Source organism: Pongo pygmaeus, chromosome 2 (assembly GCF_028885625.2).
Source record: "Pongo pygmaeus isolate AG05252 chromosome 2, NHGRI_mPonPyg2-v2.0_pri, whole genome shotgun sequence".
Lineage (NCBI taxonomy): Eukaryota > Metazoa > Chordata > Mammalia > Primates > Hominidae > Pongo > Pongo pygmaeus.
Window position 1 is genome coordinate 160,161,076 of NC_085930.1, and position 19,988 is coordinate 160,181,063.

The 19,988-nt window shown below is 36.1% G+C and overlaps 3 protein-coding genes across 9 annotated transcripts in view; 1 reads left to right on the top strand and 2 right to left on the bottom strand.

The window, feature by feature from the left end:
* The window catches only part of MED12L (mediator complex subunit 12L), a 342,962-nt gene that overhangs the window by 229,382 nt on the left and 93,592 nt on the right, over positions 1–19,988 (top strand). The gene's annotated exons all lie outside the window — the stretch shown is intronic.
* On the bottom strand, positions 4,959–8,179 carry P2RY13 (purinergic receptor P2Y13). 2 transcript variants are annotated; one of them, XM_054480276.1, is made up of 3 exons: positions 8,129–8,179; positions 7,084–7,659; positions 4,959–5,503 (listed from the first exon to the last, which is right to left on the bottom strand). In XM_054480276.1, the coding sequence occupies exons 1-3, from the start codon at positions 8,174–8,176 to the stop codon at positions 5,498–5,500; spliced, it is 630 nt and encodes a 209-aa protein (XP_054336251.1). In that variant the 5' UTR covers positions 8,177–8,179; the 3' UTR covers positions 4,959–5,497. The 2 variants fall into 2 exon arrangements, with proteins under 2 accessions (XP_054336251.1, XP_054336250.1); XM_054480275.2 differs by lacking the exon at positions 4,959–5,503 and having other exon boundaries at positions 6,433–7,659.
* Positions 15,151–19,988, bottom strand: part of P2RY12 (purinergic receptor P2Y12) — a 46,885-nt gene continuing 42,047 nt past the window's right edge. Inside the window, exons 2-3 of the mRNA XM_054480277.2 lie at positions 19,264–19,430; positions 15,151–17,528 (exon numbers count right to left, since the gene is read on the bottom strand). Of these exons, the coding sequence (XP_054336252.1) occupies positions 16,486–17,514 (1,029 nt within the window). The 5' untranslated portion in view covers positions 17,515–17,528; positions 19,264–19,430 and the 3' untranslated portion in view covers positions 15,151–16,485. The remainder of the gene's footprint in view (positions 17,529–19,263; positions 19,431–19,988) is intronic.

Consider the following 19,988-nt stretch of genomic DNA (forward strand, 5'->3'; position numbering starts at 1 on the left):
GAGAGAAGGGAGATCGTCTCGGTAGGGTTACTGTGTTCAGGATAAAGCTTCATTCATTCACAGTTTGGGCATTTTTGGACTTAGGAAACTCAGTTGTACAGTTAAATAGAATAAAAAAAACAAAGATGTAAAGACCACAGGGACATTATGTGTATATATGATATAAAGTCAATACATAAAGCTAATATTTAAAAAAAAACCCAAAGCTATAAAAGCCTTCAGAAATATATTAGATACAATTACTTAAGATCAACACCAGTAACTAAAGTCATATACACACATTTAACATTTAAACTGAAGTTCAAAAATAAAGGCGGACATTCTATTATTATGCCTCAGGATGTTATATTTGTCAGTTTGAGTTGTATTACAAGAGTGGCAAAAGTTCACATGCTAAGTTATGTAATTTTTAAAGAACTGGTTTACTTCTTTAAGTCTTAAATTTAATTTCCTTTCTCTTTCATATTATCTTGCTTTTTTCTTTCCCTTTTATCACTCCCCCCAATTGTCTCAACTTCCATTCCTACCATTTTCTCTTAGTGTCCCCATCTCTCCTTTCCCCTGACTTCCTTTCTTCCCATCTTATTTTTTTCTATAAGGACTTCATATTAGAATGAGAATGGAGGCAAGGAAGCAGAAACCCAGGTTACATGGATATTGAAAATATTGGTACACCCAATTTCTGACCAAGGCCGAGTTCTCTGGCCTGTGTGGTTGCACCCAATTATTTGATTTGTACTTCTCTGTTTGCTATTTTACATGGAGCATATTCAGTATGCACATCATAGCATAGGAAGGAACTATTCTACATGTTCATAGAAATCCCTGGGAAAAGCCTAACTAATATAAAAGCTGATTTGTTTCTCCATGGAAGTCTTTTGAGGCAGGGTCTTGCTCTGTCATCCAGGCTGGAGTGCAGTGGTGTGATCATGGCCCACTGCAACCTCAACCTCGTGGACTCAAGTGATTCTCCCATTTTTGCCTCCCGAGTTGCTGGGACTACAGGTGCACGCCACCAGGCCCAGCTAATTTTTTTTTTTTTTTTTTTTTGTATTTTTTGTAGAGTTGAGATTTTACCATGTTGTCCAGGCTGGTCTCAAACACCTGGGCACAAGCAATTAATCTGCCTTGGCCTCCCCAAATGCTGGGATTATAGGTGTGAGCTACTGCATCTGGCACCCCATGGAACTCTTTTAAACTGACTTATCCATTATCGGAAGATAAGGGTTACTTCTGCTTCCTCACTTCCCATTCACAAACTGGAGCTCACCCTACCTCCACCTCAGAGTTATCGTTGACCTTATGGTTGTAGATTCATCACTTTTGACTAAGTTTAGAGTGTATAATTCTGTTGGCTATCACTTCCTCCTTGAATCTCTCTTGTTCCTTAGTATTCAGTACACTGGACTTCCTGATTCTCCTTTTATACTAACACTACCCGCTCTTCCCAGTTCCAAGGCATCATCCCCTGTTCCTCTTCTGTCTGTTCTGACCATGAGACCTGTGTAGTATGGCCTCTGGGGTTCTCATCTCATTCCTTTTTCTCTGCCTGTCTCAAAAAAGATTATTCCCTCACCTCTAATCTTAGTCTTATTTTTGGAGCCAGGGTCCATATTTTGGCCCAGCTGTGGGCTCTTTGACCCTAGCTCTCTCACTGATACCTCAAATGGAACATACCCCAAATCCGCTTCTGTGATGACGACCTAGCAAATCGTTCAAGCTAAGGATCCTGAGAGAAATCAACCCTCAATTGGAGGAGAAGGGGGTGGAGGCATTATGGATCCCATTGCTAATATATTTTACATATTAACCACATGTTTTACATAGAGTCCCCCACTTTCAATGGTCTTGGACTCTGAACTTAAAACCTCTCTCCCTGAGAATGTCTGGAAGGTCCATGTCAGATGTTTTCCCCATCATTCTTGCCTGCATACATGGAAGGCCTCTTTAATTGACCTGGCCTCACTGGCTCTTCCTTCAGTCTAGAATCATCCTATAGTTGGTCAATTGATTTTCCTAAAGCACAGCCCAGAACATGTGGTTCTTCACCTTAGAAACCTTCAACGACTCATTAGTGAAGACTAGATGTCCCAATACAGTGCTTGGCTGTATAGTCCTGCATCTCTGACTCAAATGTATTCCCTATGTCATGTGCTGCAGGCTCAGGCCCCCTGCAACCCTCGCACTCCAACCACAGCACACAGTTCTACCCCTACCTGAGCCTGCCTTGAAACTGCTCATTGTGCCGCAGGGTTCCCTTTTGAATGCTCTGTTTTCTTCAAGTTCCAGTTCAAATTTCCATCTCCTGTGAACCCTTCATTTTCTTCATGTGGAATTAATTGCCTATTCCTTTGAACTTCTGTGGTGTGTCTCTCACACCTCTTATCACATCTTGAGTCATTATAATCTGTGTTCCTTACCAGTGTTCACCTTCTAGAGATGCAAAAGGCCCTGTACCCAAGTTGATGATGAAGGAATGACTGGCTAAGTGAACAAATGAATCCACTATTGGGGATTTTACTCCCCCTGAGCTCTCAAGTGCTGGACGGACCCCTGAAGCAATTGTAGGTGCCACGATTGCACCATTCATACCCCTGAGGTTGTTGAAGCCCATTCGTGTTGAGACTTCTCTCTTCCCCTCTAAGAAGCCTCCTCATTCTCCCTAGTGGGGCCTTTGAGGAATTCTGCTAAGTCTGACTGACAGGACAGAGAGGCGGTGACCAGAGCAGTTGAGGTGCTGGTCTTGAGACCACCTGCCTGGGTTTCAGTCCCAGCTCTGCCCCATTTGTTGGTGAGTGATGTGCACCATGGGCAAGATGTTTGTTTACTCTGTGCTTCAGTTTTGTTTCTATTTTTAACTAGAGAGCCTAGTAGTATTTGTCTCATAAGATTGTGGTAAGAATTAGAAAGATGATAATCTTTGTAAAGAGCCTGGCACACAGCAGGCATTCAGGAAATGAGTGTGAGCTGCTTGGGTAAGGTCCTGGGAGGTTCTTGTTAGCCTCTAGGTCAGGGCTGATTACCTGGCAGCATCTGGGCTGGTTACTACCCACACAGAAATGTGGGAGCATGGGGGTGGCTACAGAAGTTTTGTAAATAACAGGAAATATAGCATGGGAGACTGGAATTGTGAATTCTCTTGAGAAAATTAGATCTGAGGTTGTAAATACAGTTGTTAAGAATATGGGCTTAGAAGCCATGTCTCAATTAAAGCCCCATTCCTGCAGATGGCAAGCTCTGTGACCTCATGCAAGTTACTTAGCCTTTCTGTTTCTCAACTTCTTGATCTCTAAAATGAAGATAATAAGCATTTCATAGCCTGCCTGGGATTATTAAAGGAGACAGATGTTCTGCTTTTGTTGTTTTGATGGGTCTAGCAATCTGTATTTGGAGAATCTCTCCAGCCGATTCCAGTAGCCACTAAAATTTGCAAACTAATATGGCACATGTGTTCTGTATTCATATTTCCTACCTTTGGTTTCTATGTAAAATTTCAAATATTGAGATGTGTTTCTGGGTGCTTCAAATGATTTGTAAATTCTGCACTTTCCTTAGTAGGGCTACTGTCTTCTAAGTATGTGTTTTTCTTAAATAATAGATAATACTGACTTTGGGTTTTTTGCTCTGGGTATTCTGTTAATATCTGTGTGAACTTTAATCTGTTAACTTGCTGAAGGAATACAGTTTATGTCAGGGTAAGATTTAAGTATTTTAGAAAGAATACTTTGGAAAGTTATGAAAGGCAAAAGCTTTTAAATGGATATGGAATGTAAGAAATAATGAGATTAATAAGATTGAATGGTTCTTTTAAGTTATGACATAATGACTTTATCTACCTTTTGGCTTCCATGAATTGAGAATTCTCACTCCTTCTCTGCCTCATCCTTTCCACTTTACAGTTATCTTCCTTGGTTTCTCAAGAATTCTTGCGCGTGTGGGAACTGCACTCCCTTCAACCCCCCTCTTTTCTTGAAGGTTATTGGGAAGATCTTATCCTATTTATTTGTACAAGTAATTACATTTTAACTTTTGACAAAAGCCTTTGTATTCTGAGCTCACATATTCTATCAGTCCAAAGCTATTATTTTCTTTTATTCTTTTTGGTGCATCATTTATGACTATATTGTAGCATCTTGTATTTTTTTTTTTAATATTTTAGAACTTAGTATTTGTGATTGCTAGTTTAGGAAGTTCTTCATTTTGTGAATGTGATTTTAAGATATCTCTATTATGCCTCTTCACTAAGTTCTTGATGTAATAGATTATTTTATTCTACAGATCAGGCACGCTGCCTTTGAGTGGAATATTATAATGGAATGAAGTATTTGTATTTATGAATGACAGATTTGGTCTTGGAATTTATCTTGAAAGATCTTTCCTAAAAATTGTATACTTTAGGTGTACCCACATTAAGTAGAGATTGAAAATGTCATTAGAGACAAAATACATAGGTTACCCCACCAAACATACCTGGCTGTTTAACAAGGGTAGCTTGGATGCAGTTATTTACAAGATTATAGTCTACTTGTGATTGTGTAATGCACTCAGTAGAGGTAATATGGATTTAATGGCATCCCTAATAGTAATGATTATGTAATTCCTTTATTGGAGAGAATGAAGATCAGACATCAAGAGTACTTTCTAAAGGTGTTTGTTATATGCACAGTTACAAATTTTACTTAATCATCATCAACAGTGCATAGCTAAAGGATTTTGTCAATAGCTTTAAAACTTTGGCTTTGGCTATTCCATGATCCTCCTGTTGTCATGATCATTCACTAGTGACCCCAGGAGCACCACAATTTTCAGGCCCTACATACACGTTATAGGAGAGTAGACAGAGCTTGAGCTTTCGTTTCAAGAAATTTATATTGTCTTTGGATAATAAAAACATCAATGAGAATTGGCTTCCCTTTTGCTTCTCTAATACATAAAATAAACCAAATGGGCTTTATTTTATCAAACATTTATTGATTGCACAATGAAACAATCTCTCCTTTCAGAAATATACATCAGTTACTAAAAGAGTAGATACAAAGGTCAGGAAGTAATTACAATGCAATGCGGTAAGTTTAATAATATAGGTGTGACAGCATACAGAGGAGGGGGTGATTGGGTTTGAGGTGATGGCGGGATGTTGGCCAGGTAATATTTCATGGACCAAGTGATGGCAACATAGGGTTTCACAGGTGGATAAGAGTCTTCCAAGTGTACCAGGGGGAAATATACATGTGTGGTGCCAAAACGGAGTATGGCATTTTCTGAAAGTTAGAAATTTATACAAGAGTATAAAGTTCAAGAGATGGATAAGTAGCTAGGAGGTAGGGCCAGAAAGGTAGGCAAGATCTAGGGCCTTTGAGGTCGTGGAAGAAAACGTGGGCTTCACCTTATGATGGTCGTGTTGGAGCTCATGGCACATTTACAGAGCTTAAGTACTCCTTCGTGTATTTTTTCTAGAAGATGTAGACTCTTATCCATCATTTCAGAAAGCCACATTTTACTTCTTTGAATCACAAAAGGATGCAAGAAAAAATACCAAGGTAAATAAGTACAAGCAGGTCACCATCCTTTGAAAAATCTCCCAATATGGATGTTACTGATTATGGGTCAGCAATTACATCTTTGTATGTATCAAGAATAGCAATTCTATTTAAAACATCTGTAGACCATGGACTTTAGGGCGTATTTTGGGAGATACCAAGAAAATCTGGCACGTCTGTCTCTCAAGAAGCTTTAACATTTTTAGCGGATGCAGTCAAGAATATAGCTAACTAGAAAAGGGGGATCTGCATTGAGAACCCTATCACACACCCAAACAGTAGAAGTAATTATTTTTAAGGAGGAGGGTGGGGCAGAGGCATAGGAGTTGTGGTCCAGGAAGGCATTGCTGAGTAGGTGGCATGTTTAACCATCATTACAGTATTTGCTGGACAGAAGGAGAATTCCAAAGAATAGTTAACACAGCATTCTCACACTTGAATTGTACACACTTAAGGTGTAAGCAAAGTGGCTTAATAATGGTGCTTGTGCCTCCTGTGGTATATTATTGTAATGTGAAAAGTGGCTGTTTGTAATTGTAAGGAGAAAATCCTTTACCCAGGATTTCAGAGGTCTTGCTGACCCACTTCAGTTCCTCAGACTCTTCAAGTCTGCATCCCTTTCAACCCCTGGCTGCAGTTTTCAACAATGGACTTTTTTTTTTTTCTTTCAGCACATATCTACATTTAAGGGGCACAAAAGCAGTAGTGTTGTGTGAATTGTGGAAAAGAATGTGAGAAGGTGTTTGGAGGGGAGGTTTGTAGGGATATACATTTCTCCTTAGTCTTTTCCAAAGTGTTAAAGTGAAATGCTCTTGAAATTAAAAAAAAAAAAAAAAAAAAAAAAAAAAAAAAAAAAAAAAAAAAAAAAAGAAATAATGACCTCTAGTGGCCATTTGTGTCCTGTTGCATTCTCTTAGTAATGGTTCATTCAGCTTATGAATAGATCTATGTGGATTTAAATTTTATATAATCTTTTCTGTATACCAGGATAATAAAATGTAAGAGAGCATTTGTTCCAGTCTTTTTTTCTTGGTTAAATTTGATTTCCACATTATCTAGGGAAGTCTCATCAATAAATAGAAGTTAACCCTATGTACAATTGTCAGCCTAAGGTTATATTGTCTGTCTGACTGCTATGATTTTCTTGGCTTGATGCTATGGTCTTTCTCCCTCGCATACATGGTAGCTTTTCTGTGAATTTTTTACATAAGAATATGTATATTAAGGGATCCATACAAATGTTAGTTGCTGCCAAAAAGAGAGTTGTTTCTTTAGCAATAAACAGTTGATTTTGCAGTCTACAGTCAGTCTTATTGTTGGTTTGACTGTGAGTATATGGAACTCTGGCAAAATGAAATGGAGCAAAACACACAAAGAAGACAGCCACGACAACAAATACTTTGCCTTCCAACTTTTTGTTGTTTTTTCTGTCCTTACTTTTGGACTTTCTATAAGAATCATATACTTTTTTTGCAATAACCACATAAAACACAAGCATTAGGACAAAAACAGTCCAGAAAATAAACTGGGATATGTTATTTACCATTTGATGCCATTTCAGCCCCAGAGGCCCCTTTAAGGAAGCACACTTTTTCACAGACGATGGTGTTGCTTCCTTGTTGCTCAAGATCATATTTGGCAGGGAGATAAAGAACAAAACGGACCAGATGAAGATTGAGACCGTTTTTGCAAAAACAGGTTTTTTTAGAAAAATATTTCTCAAAGGTCTGATGATCTTGAGGAATCTGTCAAAGGCTATGAGCCCTAACAGCACGATGCCCACATACATGGTCTCATAAAGTATCACCGAAGAAAAACGACACACAAAAGCTCTGAGCTGCCAGGGTGCCAGGTGTGAGTCAGAGAGGATTTTGAAAGGAAGCATGAGTGTCATTATCAGGTCGGCCACCAAAGTGTTTTTGAGGTAGATGATGAAGGTGGAGGAGCTGGGGATGTGAACAAACGCCCACAGAGCCAAAGTATTCAGCAGGATGCCGGTCAAGAAAACCACTGTGTAGAGGGCTGGGAATACCAGCTGTACTATCCGAGTGTCTCTGGGGCACCGCTCAGATCTGTTGAAGCCTTGCATCACTGTGGTGTTCATTGCTTCAAGTGTCACCTGTTACCAATAAACATATATACAAACAAAACAAAAAGCCCTTCATGATTTTCAAATGCTATTTTTTAAAAACAGACTTTATGTTTATAGCATATTAACATCCTGCATTTATCCAACACTTTCAATAGATGTGTTGAGAAGGAAAATACTTTTTTCTGGCTAGAATTTTTAAAGCATATAATACATGTTTGGTACTTTTAACAGTACCATTACTTTCACATCCTTGTGAAATCCAAATAACAGGTTCTACCTCATTCACAGGTGCTACTGTTAGCCATAAAACAAAACACTGTTTAAGAGATAATAATACATTATTATTACTAATACATCAGATTGCTGTAAATTATGTAATTTCTTATGCTCATAAACTATGGTTTGTAGAATATTAACTTTAAAGCACCTTTTTTCCCTTAAGCATATTCTATCTTTTATATAAGTAAGCACACTCATAATAAAAATTGAAATTCACCTTTGGGAGTATACTCAGTTCTCTCTGTTTTCTTATGGCGGCGGTCATTAGTTCAGCCTACAAAAGAGCATGTGAAGCAAATGTTCTGCTTTCTTATAGTGGATTTCCTTCCTTATTTTTACTTATGTAATGTGACCCGTTAGAACCTCTTCATATTTAAACCTTTGGGGCATTTGCTAATACTCTATTTTAGTTCACACTTTCATACTGTTAATCTGTGACTTGAATAAAGAAGCTTATTTGCAATTATCTTTAAATTTCTTCATAACTTTCTTGAAGTTTATCTTCTTGATCTGCATGTTCAGTGAACTTTTTGAGTGCCTCTTGTATATAGTGGGAAGTAGAAAGATGAAGAAAATAGTCCCAAATTACAATCAAGTAGGAGAATAAGACTACCTAAAATCAGACAGAATAATCTTCTGTATCCTTGTAAACTGGATTTTCCAGTAATTTGTGTTCAGGAAGACGGTATGTTTATTTTTGTAGATATTTGTCTTAGTCTTCTGGTTTGGGGGTCTCTGAGAGTTAACATGATGTTTTCTAAGAGGTGAAGACTATTAGATCCAGATTTTTGGAGTTAGAATCCCAGTTCCACCAAATAACTGGGATTAGATTGTAGATAAATGATTCAACAGCTCTGTGTCTCAATTTCCTCATCTGTGTAATGGGTTTGAAAATAGTATCTACCACATTGTGTTATTAAGAATGAATTGATTGCCTGGAATAGTGCTTGACATATAGGAGGCACTAAAAAATGTTAGCCACTTTTAGTGGCTTTTAGTCCCATTGCCATGGGAATGAATTGCAAATCCAGATAGAGATATTATACTCTTTCACTTAGTAGAGGGCCATTTTTGGAAATCTTTTTTGTATTTGGTGTATTTCGAGTGCAGAGGACTTCAGGAATTTCATCAATCAATATTGGGCCAATATCTGTCCATTTTTTCCTTTAACTCTCTTCAAGTTTGAAAAATGTAATGGTGCTTTTGCATAGAGAAAGTTGTTGTCCATGGCAGAAATCTACTTGCCAGGTAGGCATAGGAAAAGCGGAAATTAGGAGATCTTATGGAGGATGTGGAGTTCTCCACGGTGAGTTTCATTTCATGTTTCTTGCCACAAGTGTTACCGTGGAGTTAGACGAGACTAGTGTTGGTTGATCACAAAGTTTTGGGTGACTTGGCTTTGAATTCTGAGAAGAAAAACTTAATATCCCCCTGGACATTTTAAAATATGAGTCAATACAATGACTAATAGTTTTGATTAGACTACTCAATAATGGCACAGTTTGAAAAATTTCTCTTTGACTGAAATAAATTAATCCTTGGGAATATAGATTCAAGATTTCATTAACGTAATAGAACATACACGTTTGTCTTAAACATAAATGTATATCTTTTTGTTTGCTTCAGCAGAGGAAAAAAATCCTTTCTTAAGTAGAGAAATTTAACCTACAAAATTAATTATAAATTTTCCTGTAGCCCCAAATCCATAATCTAAAGGAAGATCTGGAATAGTTTTTCTTTAAGCAAGATAAATTCTGTGCAGGATAATTTCATAATCTGAAAACTGGAAATCACTTCTTGGTCAAATTTCAAAACACTGAAGTGTGGGAAACTTTCCAAAGAGGAACTGACCTACGGTGCCTGTTTGTAGAGTTATGGAAATAGATTCTCTTAATTGTGGTAGATGTCAAAGTGTTTGACCATAGTAAATATCCAATAGATCATTCATTTCTATGTGTTTGTGCTTCTTATGTATTAGCTGATTTTTCCTTAGTTCACAGCAGCACTATTGCCTGCTGAGGAGGCCTTTTGCCCTTGAAGAGACAGCTGAGAAGCTGCTCAGCAGAACGTTTAGGCACCAGAGTGCCTGGGCCCAATTCCTTTTTCCAATTCTTTCTTTTCTTGTGACCTTAGGCAAGCTGCTTATGCCCACTGTGAAATGGTTGCCTTATCTTTACAATAAAAATAAATAATAGTATTTGCTTTACAGTGTTGTTAAAAGAATAAAATGAATGAACATTCACCAGTGCTTAGAATAATGTCTGTCGTGTGGTAGGTATCATGTAAGTTTCTTGTTAAATGAAATTGAAAGAAAATTGGAATGTTGTGCATACATATGGTAATGTCTCACAAAAGGAGAGAAGAATCAAAGAAGATACAGTGAAAGATCCCAGAAGCTAGGAGCCTATCAAATGGGAATAAATTAAACATTTAAGATCCTATAGGGCTCTGAGGAAATGTAGTTAAAAATCAGTAAAGTCACGCTAGCTATACTGTTTTAAGTGATTACATTATCTTACTTAATCCTTAACAATACCCAGATATTGGTCCCATTTTTAGAGTTGAGAAAAAAGGAAATGCAGAAGTTAAGCCATTTTCCCCAAATCATGCAACCCAAATCTGCCATAAAGTCACACAGTCGGTCTGGTTCCAGAGCCCATGCTTGGAACCTGCCTCACTCTCCTGCCTCCGAGTAAGCCATAGATAGGGTGACAGTGGAATTGTTTGCCAAATTCTGGAGTTCTTGAGCTGGAAGTTCCTGATGTGTGAGAAGGAAACAATCAGCCACAATGTTTAATGGACTTGTGAAACTTTATGCCAATGTAAATTGAGTGAAAGCAGTGTGATCAGAAGGGATACAAAGAAGATAAAATGAAAAGTCACAGAAATCAGTCTCTAGCCAGATAGGAATAAACTACTATTTCCATTTGTAGTCTCATTTGGGATTTCTCAGTTGGATCAAAATTGACAGTCCAAGGCCTAGTACCATATAAATAATATGTGAAAAGATGAGGAAGTATTTGCTTTCATTTGGGATGAAAATTGAAGAAGGAACTCCTATACTTCTATACTCTTAGAAAAGACTTTTACTTCCCATCAAATTATACCATGGTACTTTCTCAGATTATGTGAAATTGTTTTAAAAATTCCATACAAGACTAACTAAAAGTGGTAAACTAAAAGTGGTAATAATAAGCTGAAATAAGTTATACTTTTTATTAATGTAGCAATCTATTTTTCTGAGTAAGAACAATAGTAGAAAATATCTACATGTAACTAGAGATAGGCAATAAATTCACTGCTATTTGGAACATTTAATATTTCACATTTTTATTATAAAAGGAAATGATATGTTTAAAAATCAAAATACAAACATATAGTAGAAAGTGAAAGTTAATACATATACATACCAATATATGTGTACAAATATATTTACATTTATTTATTTATTGGATTTTTGTTTCATTCCATGTTAGTACATGTAGACTGACGTGGTTTTTTTTTTAACTTTATTTTAGGTTCAGGGTTACATGTGCAGGTTTGTTACATAGGTAAATTGTATTTTGTAGGGGTTTGGTATACAGATTATTTTGTCACCCAGGTGATAAGCATAGTACCGGATAGGCAGTTTTTCAATCCTTACCCTCCTCCTACCCACCACCCTCAATGTAGGCACTGGTGTTTGTTGTTTCCTTCTTTGTGTCCATATGAATTCAATGTTTAGCTCCCACTTATAAGTGACAACATCTGGTATTTGGTTTCCTGTTCCTGTGTTAGTTTGCTTAGAATAATGGCCTCCAGCTTCATCCATGTTGTTGCAAAGGACACGATCTCTTTCTTTTGTGTGGCTGCATAGTATTTCATGGTGTATATGTACCACATTTTCTTTATCCAGTCTACCAATGATGAGAATTTAGGTTGCTTTTGTGTCTTTGCTTTTGTGAATAGTGCTGTGATGAACATACACATGCATGTGTCTCTGTGATAGAATAATGCCTATTCCTTTATGTATATACCCAGTCATGGGATTGCTGGGTTGAACGGTAATTCTGTTTTAAGTCCTTTGAGAAAAGCCAAACTGCTTTCCACAGTGGCTGAACTAATTTACTTTCCCACCAGTAGTGCGTAAGTGTTCCCTTCTCTCCACAACCTCACCTGTTATTTTTTGACTTTTAAATAATCTGTTATTTTTTGAATTTTAAATAATAGCCATTTTAACTGGTTTGAGATGATGTCTCATTGTGGTTTTGATCTGCATTTCTCTAATGACATGCCAATCAAATTTAAAATCAGTTATGCTACATAAATTTACCATAGTTAAGCTGCGACTGATGGGCATGTAGTTAGTTTGCAATAATAGTTTTTCTCTATTAAAAACAACGCTGTAGAGCATGTATGTGTCCATATATTTTTGAGCATTTTTTCTAGCATTTGTTTGTAGGAAGTTTCCTAGAAGAAGGATTATTGGCTCAGTCCTTCTAGGAAAAAGTTATTTGTCAAAATGTTAAATAATATTTTCAAATAGTTTTCCAGAAAGATTGTACCAATTTATTGTTCAATTAAGAGTGGGATTCTCGGCCAGGCCTGGTGGCTCACGCCTGTAATCCTAGCACTTTGGGAGGCCAAGGTGGGTGGAACATGAGGTCAGGAGTTCAAGACCAGCCTGGCCAAGATGGTGAAACCCCATCTCTACTAAAAATATGAAAATTAGCCAGGCATGGTGGCAGGTGCCTGTAATCCCAGCTACTCAGGAGGCTGAGGCAGAGAATTGCTTGAACCCAGGAGGTGGAGGTTGCAGTGAGCCGACATCATGTCACTGTACTCCAGCCTGGGTGACAGAACAAGACTCTATCTAAAAAAAAAAAAGAAAAAAAAATCTTTTAAATTAATTTGAAACCTATAAGTGAAAAAGCCATGTTATATAATTATAAATTTATTTCCTTATTGGTGATGTTATGTGTTTTTTCTTTTTCTTTTTTTTTTTTTTTTTTTTTGCCATTTCTATTTCTCCTGGAAATTGCCTTTTCATGCTCTTGCCCCATTTAAAAAAAAAAGGCGATTTCTCACTGCCTATTGATTATTAAGTGCATTTCCACATCTTTAGTTCCCACTGGCAGTATTGTAATCACACCTTGAGTGTTGGCAGTGAACAGTGATCAGATATCTTCAGTGCAAAATGATTGAAACACCTAGGTACAAAAAGAGAGGTTTTTTTGTTTGTTTGTTTTCGGTAAAAGGTTTTTTTCCACCTGTTTTTAAAGTCCTGGTCCAGGGAGAAGCAGTCTTTTTTAATTTTTATTTGTTTATTTATTTAGAGATGGAGTCTCACTCTGTTGCCCAGGCTGGAGTGCAGTGGCTCAGTCTCAGCTCACTGCAACGTTGTGTGTTCAAGCGATTCTCCTGCCTCAGCCTCCTGAGTAGCTGGGACCACAGGTGCCCGCCACCACGCCCAGCTAGTTTTTATTTTTTTAGTAGATACAGGGCTTCACCATGTTGGCCAGTGATCTGCCTGCCTCAGCCTCCCAAAGTACTGGGATTACAGGTGTGAGCCACTGAGCCAGGTCCCCCAGTCTTCTTTTTTTTATAGAGCCAGTTAGAAAATACTTAGGTTTTGTGAGCCATGCAGTCTACATCATAGCAACTCTGCTCTGTCGTAGCATGAAAGCAGCCATGGATAAAACCTGAATAGTTGTGTTCCAATAAGACCTTATTTATGGACATTGAAATTCGAATTTCATATAAATTTCACTCGGCATGAAATTTTGTTCATTTGATTTTTTCCTCACAAACATTTGAAAAGGGGTACACGTGATATTTTATGTAAGTATACAATGTGTAATGGTCAAATCAGGGTAACTGGGATATCCATCACCTCAGGCATTCATTTCTTTCTGTTAGGAACCCACTCTTTGAGTTACTTTGAAATATACAATACATTATTTTTAACTGTAGTCACCCTATTGTACTATGGAACACTAGATATTCCTTCTCACTAACTGTATTTTTGTACTTATTTACCAGTCCCTCTTTATCTCCTCCTTCCCCATGACTCTCTGGTAACTGTCATTCTACTCCCATAAATATGTACAGTTATTATGTATCCATAACAATTAAAAACAAAAATGAAAACAAAACATTCCTAAATCCCAAGCTGTACAAAAATAGGCAGTGGACTGGGATTTGGCCTGCGGGCTATAGTTTGCCAACACCTGCTTCAGACCTTTTCTGTAAGAAACCACTGAGAAAAACTGTCAGTAACCAATACGTTTAGGACTTGTAAGCCACTGAGGTTATGGGCAAGACTACATTTTGTTGTCTCATCTTTTGAACTTTTCACGTCTGGACCTGAGTCTACAGAATTTGGCTTCATTTAAAAAAATAAAACTTACTGTGAAATGTGGGGTTAATATATATATTAATATGCTAAAAGCTAGAGATAATGGCATGTTTTATGTATAATGATCACTCCATAGATACTCTCACACTGTTTTGAATGGGTTTAGTTTGATGTAGGAGTATATGATGTCTAAGGTCTCTGAATAAAAAAATCCCAGCAAAGTGTGATTTTAGAGTTTTATGTAAAATTTCCATGGCATATATACATACCCATAAAACATAGGTAATTTCAAATACTTTCAGTTATTTTTACTAAAATACCATATTACTATTAGCATTTCTGTTTATTTCATCTCTTGTGGAAATTGTCATCTCAGTGACAAAGATTTTTGGGGTAGTTTGTGTCCACTCTGTAGTCTCCCAACATCTGACCTCCATGACACTGTGAAGTAGTCAATTTCAATCCATGCTCTACCCCGACTTGAATGGGTGGAGGAATGAGTCTGCCTTTCATTTTTGTTATATGCAAAAGAAGAAGGTTAGATTAGTTGATCTCTAGATTATCTTCTATCTCAAATATCCTGGTATTCCTTTAGGACATATAAATTTATGCATATGATTTTAGAGTGAACTGTATTAGTCTACATAGCAGAAATTGTTACTGCTGTTTATCCCAGCAGTATATAGATTATATACTATATGAACTGTCTCTGTATCTCCACTGACACTAAGTGCTCACTTTTAGTGGTGCCGGAGAAGGAAATGTGGCTGGTTGGAAATAAATACCACTTAGTAGTTAAATGAGTTCAGCTTCGTACTGAAATAGAACTCAGCAGAGGTTGTAGAGGGTTTCAATAAAAGTGATTATTATTAAAGTGAACTTTATACAACAATACACCCTTTTATTTCTTCTGGCATTATATTTAGGTATTGATGTCTGTTCCTCCTTCTGTTTGAGAGTCACCTCTGAGGATCATAAAAAATTGAGATAAGTGATGTAAACTTCCACATGTGTTATATGTTTTGTTTATGTTAAAATAGCGAATATGCCTTGTGTAGAATTAGAATGCATGTTATAAGTCTGACCTGTTTTATCATTTACATTTAAACTTATTGAAATGAGATGTCATCTTCAGAAGAGACTTTGCACAATAACGTAATAAAAGTGTTGGCATTAATTCTTTCTTAAATGGATTTGATGTAGTTGTATATGGTATGGTGAGTCATGGTATCTAATATCTTTGAACAAAGAATTTACAACAAAGAATGATTTAGAGTTTAATGTAAATTTTGTATTTTATACACACCAACACAAACAAGTAATTACAAACAGATCAATCACTTTCCTCTCAGTAGTTATGCTGTGCAACTTTGTAATCATATTTAATTAATTTTTTTCACTAAGGTAAAATGTTCATTAACCTAATTAGCAGCTATTTTCTAGAAGCTAATTAATAAAGGTAAGTGTCAATGATGGTATTACTGAAGTTGTAAAAAATTAGTAAAACTAGTTTCTCCAGAATTAAGGAAATATTTCTGTATTTTTTAGTATTAGAATGTCATAAAAGTAACTCCTTATTTTAATGACTTTGATATTTCTTCTCTTTATTGTAAAGGTCTTCTTTAAATCTTTATCTTCTAAATAAACATAAAAAAATTAAGTCCAATCAAATACAGTTTCAATTAGTTTAAATCCCTTAGGTTTTTGCTAATAATTAGAAGTTAATAGTTATTATTCTTTGTGTATCCCACTTACTTAAATTTTTATAAGTATCCAAATAGGTCAGGATTTGGTTAGGGGACTAGGATATATATACATTTTAACTATCATTTTTGGTAAGAAGATTATATCCAATTGATCATTCTTCCTTAGTTGATTATGAAAAAATAAAATTGTGAGCAATAATGTATTTTAAAAATTACAGTAAATATTATATGGTTATTCATTTTGGCAAAACTCTGCAAAACATGAATTCTGTGTAGTTTTGCATGCAGCATGACAATTGGATGTCGTTTTGCTACTATACAGCTACAGGTTAGATTAGTTTTCTGTATTTTAAGATAGCTTTTCATACTGGAAAGGTAAATGAAAATTGCTTTTGTAATCTTCTATTACTTGTTTTAAGAGTCATTATTATTAACTTAGTTGCTTCTCCGTCAGTTAATATTTTTACTTAGCGCTTTGCTTTAACGAGTTCTGAACACAAAGAGATTGAAATATTTCCTCAGTTAATTTGTTTACATTGGAGTCTCTTCATTTGGGTCACCACCATCCTGTTCTTTTTTCCTATTGTCCTGGGACAGAGATGTTGCAGAATTGGGGCACTTCAGCATACTTATCAAGGAATTTCTGAAGGACTTGCAAAGGAAAAAATAGATGAACGGATCCAGGCATGCATTTAAGGAAGTTAACCACAGAGTGCTCTCTTTCACATAGAACAGAGTATTTTCAGCGGTGCAGTCAAAGACATCCCGGGTTTGGCTCAGGGTGTAAGGAATTCGGGCAAAATGGAAAGGAACAAAACAAATAAAGAATACAGCAATGATAATGAAAACTTTGACGTTCACCTTTTTCCTGGGGACTTTACCTACACCCCTCGTTCTTACATATGACCGGTACAGTTCTTTTGTAATGAGTGTATAACATACAATAACAATTAAGAAATTAATCCAGAAAATGACTTGACAGATGTAATTTACTATTTCATGCCAGACTAGACCGAACTCTGATTTAAGGAAAGAGCATTTCTTCACATTCTTGTCTCTCGGCTGCCTGTTGGTCAGAATCATGTTAGGCAAAGAGAGTAAGAACATGAATGCCCAGATGACAACAGAGAGAATCTTAGCCCCCAAGAGATTTTTGAGGTTGGATGTTTTAAATGGCCTGGTTGTCTTCTGGTAGCGATCGATAGTTATCAGTCCCAGGAATGAAATACTGATATACATTGTGAAATAAAATATGACAGAGGTAACTTGACACACAAAAGTTCTCAGTGGTCCTGTTCCCAGTTTGGCATCACTAAGAATTTTGAATGGAAAAGTCAGAATCATGAGAAGATCAGAAATGACTGTGTTCTTAAGAAAAATAATAAAGTTTGATTTACTCCGGATTTGAAAGAAAATCCTCATCGCCAGGCCATTTGTGATAAGTCCAACAAAAAACAGGACAGTGTAGAGCAGCGGGAAGAGAACCTGGGTGATTTTGTAGTCTCTGGTGCACAGACTGGTGTTCCCAGGCGCAGAGGTGAGGTTGTCGATGGCTTGCATTTCTTGTTGGTTACCTAGAGATCAAAGGAGAGGATGGTTATTTTCAGCCTAAGGTAGTTATTATTGCTGTTATCTCTGTGTGTAACTTTTTTGGACACAGCCTCCTCTAAAAGTTGAGGTTTCTCATCTTCATTGTAGTAGTTAGTATGAACACAGAAAACTGAATCCCAAAATATTTCATTGCAGCAAATATTGCATCTCTGCTGAAGAGAAATGATCTGAAGTACAATATGTGAAGTTATAGATGCTTAGTATTTTTTTATTTGTTGAACGTTTGCCTCTTAAAGCACATTTTGACTTAGAGCTCACTCATATTTATATGCAAAAGCTAGAAGAGAAATAATGGGGCTGTGCTTTACTCTTCTCTAGCTTCCCCTCCATGCCTTTTAGCTTTTTGGTTTCTATTCACAGTCACTTTTCCCCCAACGTCCTTATTTGTGAGCGTCTTTTACTGTAGTACCGTCAAAACAGTTGAGAGAGAAATGATGGATAATTTGCCTGTTAGAATCCTAAAGTAATAGAAAGGGGGAAGAAATTGGTGTAAATTACTCTTGGGAAACTTACTAAATAAAATACTGAATCAGTCAAAAAAAGCTGAACCTTTTTTCTTTATATTTGGAAGATATTCCTGCCTCTGTATTGTTCAGTCACTCATTCAAAAATTGGCCTCACAGAGATTCTTTATTCTGCTTCAAATATTTTAACCCATGTGTATCTTATTTCCAACTTTCCTCAGTGTTTTGAAGTTGCTGCATACATTTTCTTGAATATCATTCAATGTAAATTTTAAAACAGTAAAAAAAAAAAAAAATAAGAGACAGAGATGGCCTGTGTATATATGGTCATGAGTTGGCATTCCTCAAAACAGGGCATACTTTCCAGATTTATGGAGTGTGTAATGGTAGCTAAAATAAAATATAGGTTATTACCACAATAGGCAGCTATAAAGAAAACTAACAAGTGACTCGAATATGCTATATGGCATCTACATCTTAGAAATTTGAGATGATGTTTGTAATCTTTTTATTTCACCGGAGATAAATGAAATTGATTCTATATAAAATATTCTTAATAATCAGAGATATATTGAAAGTACAAATAACAAATTTTAAAAAATAACTTTCATGTAAAAGATATTTAGATAAATGAATGTAGCACTTAAATTCCCCAAAATGTCCATGGAATTCCTTTCTATCCTTAATTATGTAAGGAAAACGATTAAGAATCATGTTGTCACAGTATGGCTTCAATTTTCAACATCTCACCTATTTAGCGCATTAAAATAATGCTAAACAAAACCTAATGTTTTGTAATACAAGATCACTGATTTTAACCTTCCCTGCTACTGCTGTGTGGTCTTAGTTCATCCCTGACAGTTTTGGAAATTCAACTTTGTGAATACACATTTTGCATAGTCTGTAAGTTATTTAACAAGTATTCTTGACATTGAGAATTTCAGCTCCCTTTATCTGTATTTAAATCTCATTTTATACTTGAGGCAAAGTAACTAAGACCATTTATATTTTATTTCTATGCTTTGTATAATTTTTCTTAATGAAGAGGCTAATTAACAATTGTCTCTGACATCACTAATTAGACTTCTATTTTAATTTTAATTTTTATTCCAAATACATGCTTGCATTGATAGTTATTAAGGTTTACAATTTTAAGAGAAACTTGGAAAAAATGTACACACATATCAGAGTGTAAATACATATATTTGTCAAGTACTTGTAGAAATAACATTACCTGATAACTGTGTTGATTCTGGAGGGTTTGAATGTATCCAGTAAGTAGTAGTTATTGCAGCCTGCAGAGTGGCATCTGGTATTTTCTTTTTAATGTCTTAGTTTAGTTGCCAAACCTCTTTGTGATAGAGAATTTCCTGAATTTTCATCAGTAAAGTCTTGAGTGCTCTAGAGAGAGATAGAAGGAGAGAAGGAGAGGGCTTCACAATCAGAGATTGTCTTCAAACACTGGACTCAAAGCTATGCAGACACTGAATTTCTGTCTGTCCTCTTTTAGGACTTCTGCTTTTATTTCCCAGGAAATGTGGAATGAGGATGGCTGAGAAGTCATCTTTTAAAAAGCAATTTAAAATCTTGTGGCTTTTTACTGAAACCTGCTATAGAGTTGATGATTTATAACTTCGAGTTATGGTTATTTTCTATGCAAATGATAAATCCAAGTTGAGATCAAGCCTTCGAAGTCGGCTTCCTGGAGAAGATTTTAAGCTTGCTTTCTTGGGTGGTTAATTTATCTGAAATATATTGTGTACAACACTGGGTGATGTATTTTCTTCTAACAAGTAATTACGTTAACTCAAAATGCGTGCTGGCTAGGGATGTTAAGTCTCTGGCCCTATGTTTTTTCCTTGGCTAATAATGTCATTATTTTAAACCTGTGTTTGATTAACTCCTTTGTAGGTGAAACAGCTTCCTTCTATTATAAATTAGCAGATTCCAAAATTACAT

What these genes read in the sequence shown, in the direction of transcription:
- P2RY13 (XM_054480275.2), bottom strand. Translation starts at nt 8,176, where the DNA reads ATGACCGCCGCCATAAGAAAACAGAGAGAACTGAGTATACTCCCAAAG. An exon ending in AACTGAGTATACTCCCAAAG is followed by an intron (nt 7,660 to 8,128) that starts GTGAATTTCAAT and finishes TATTGGTAACAG; the next exon opens with GTGACACTTGAAGCAATGAA.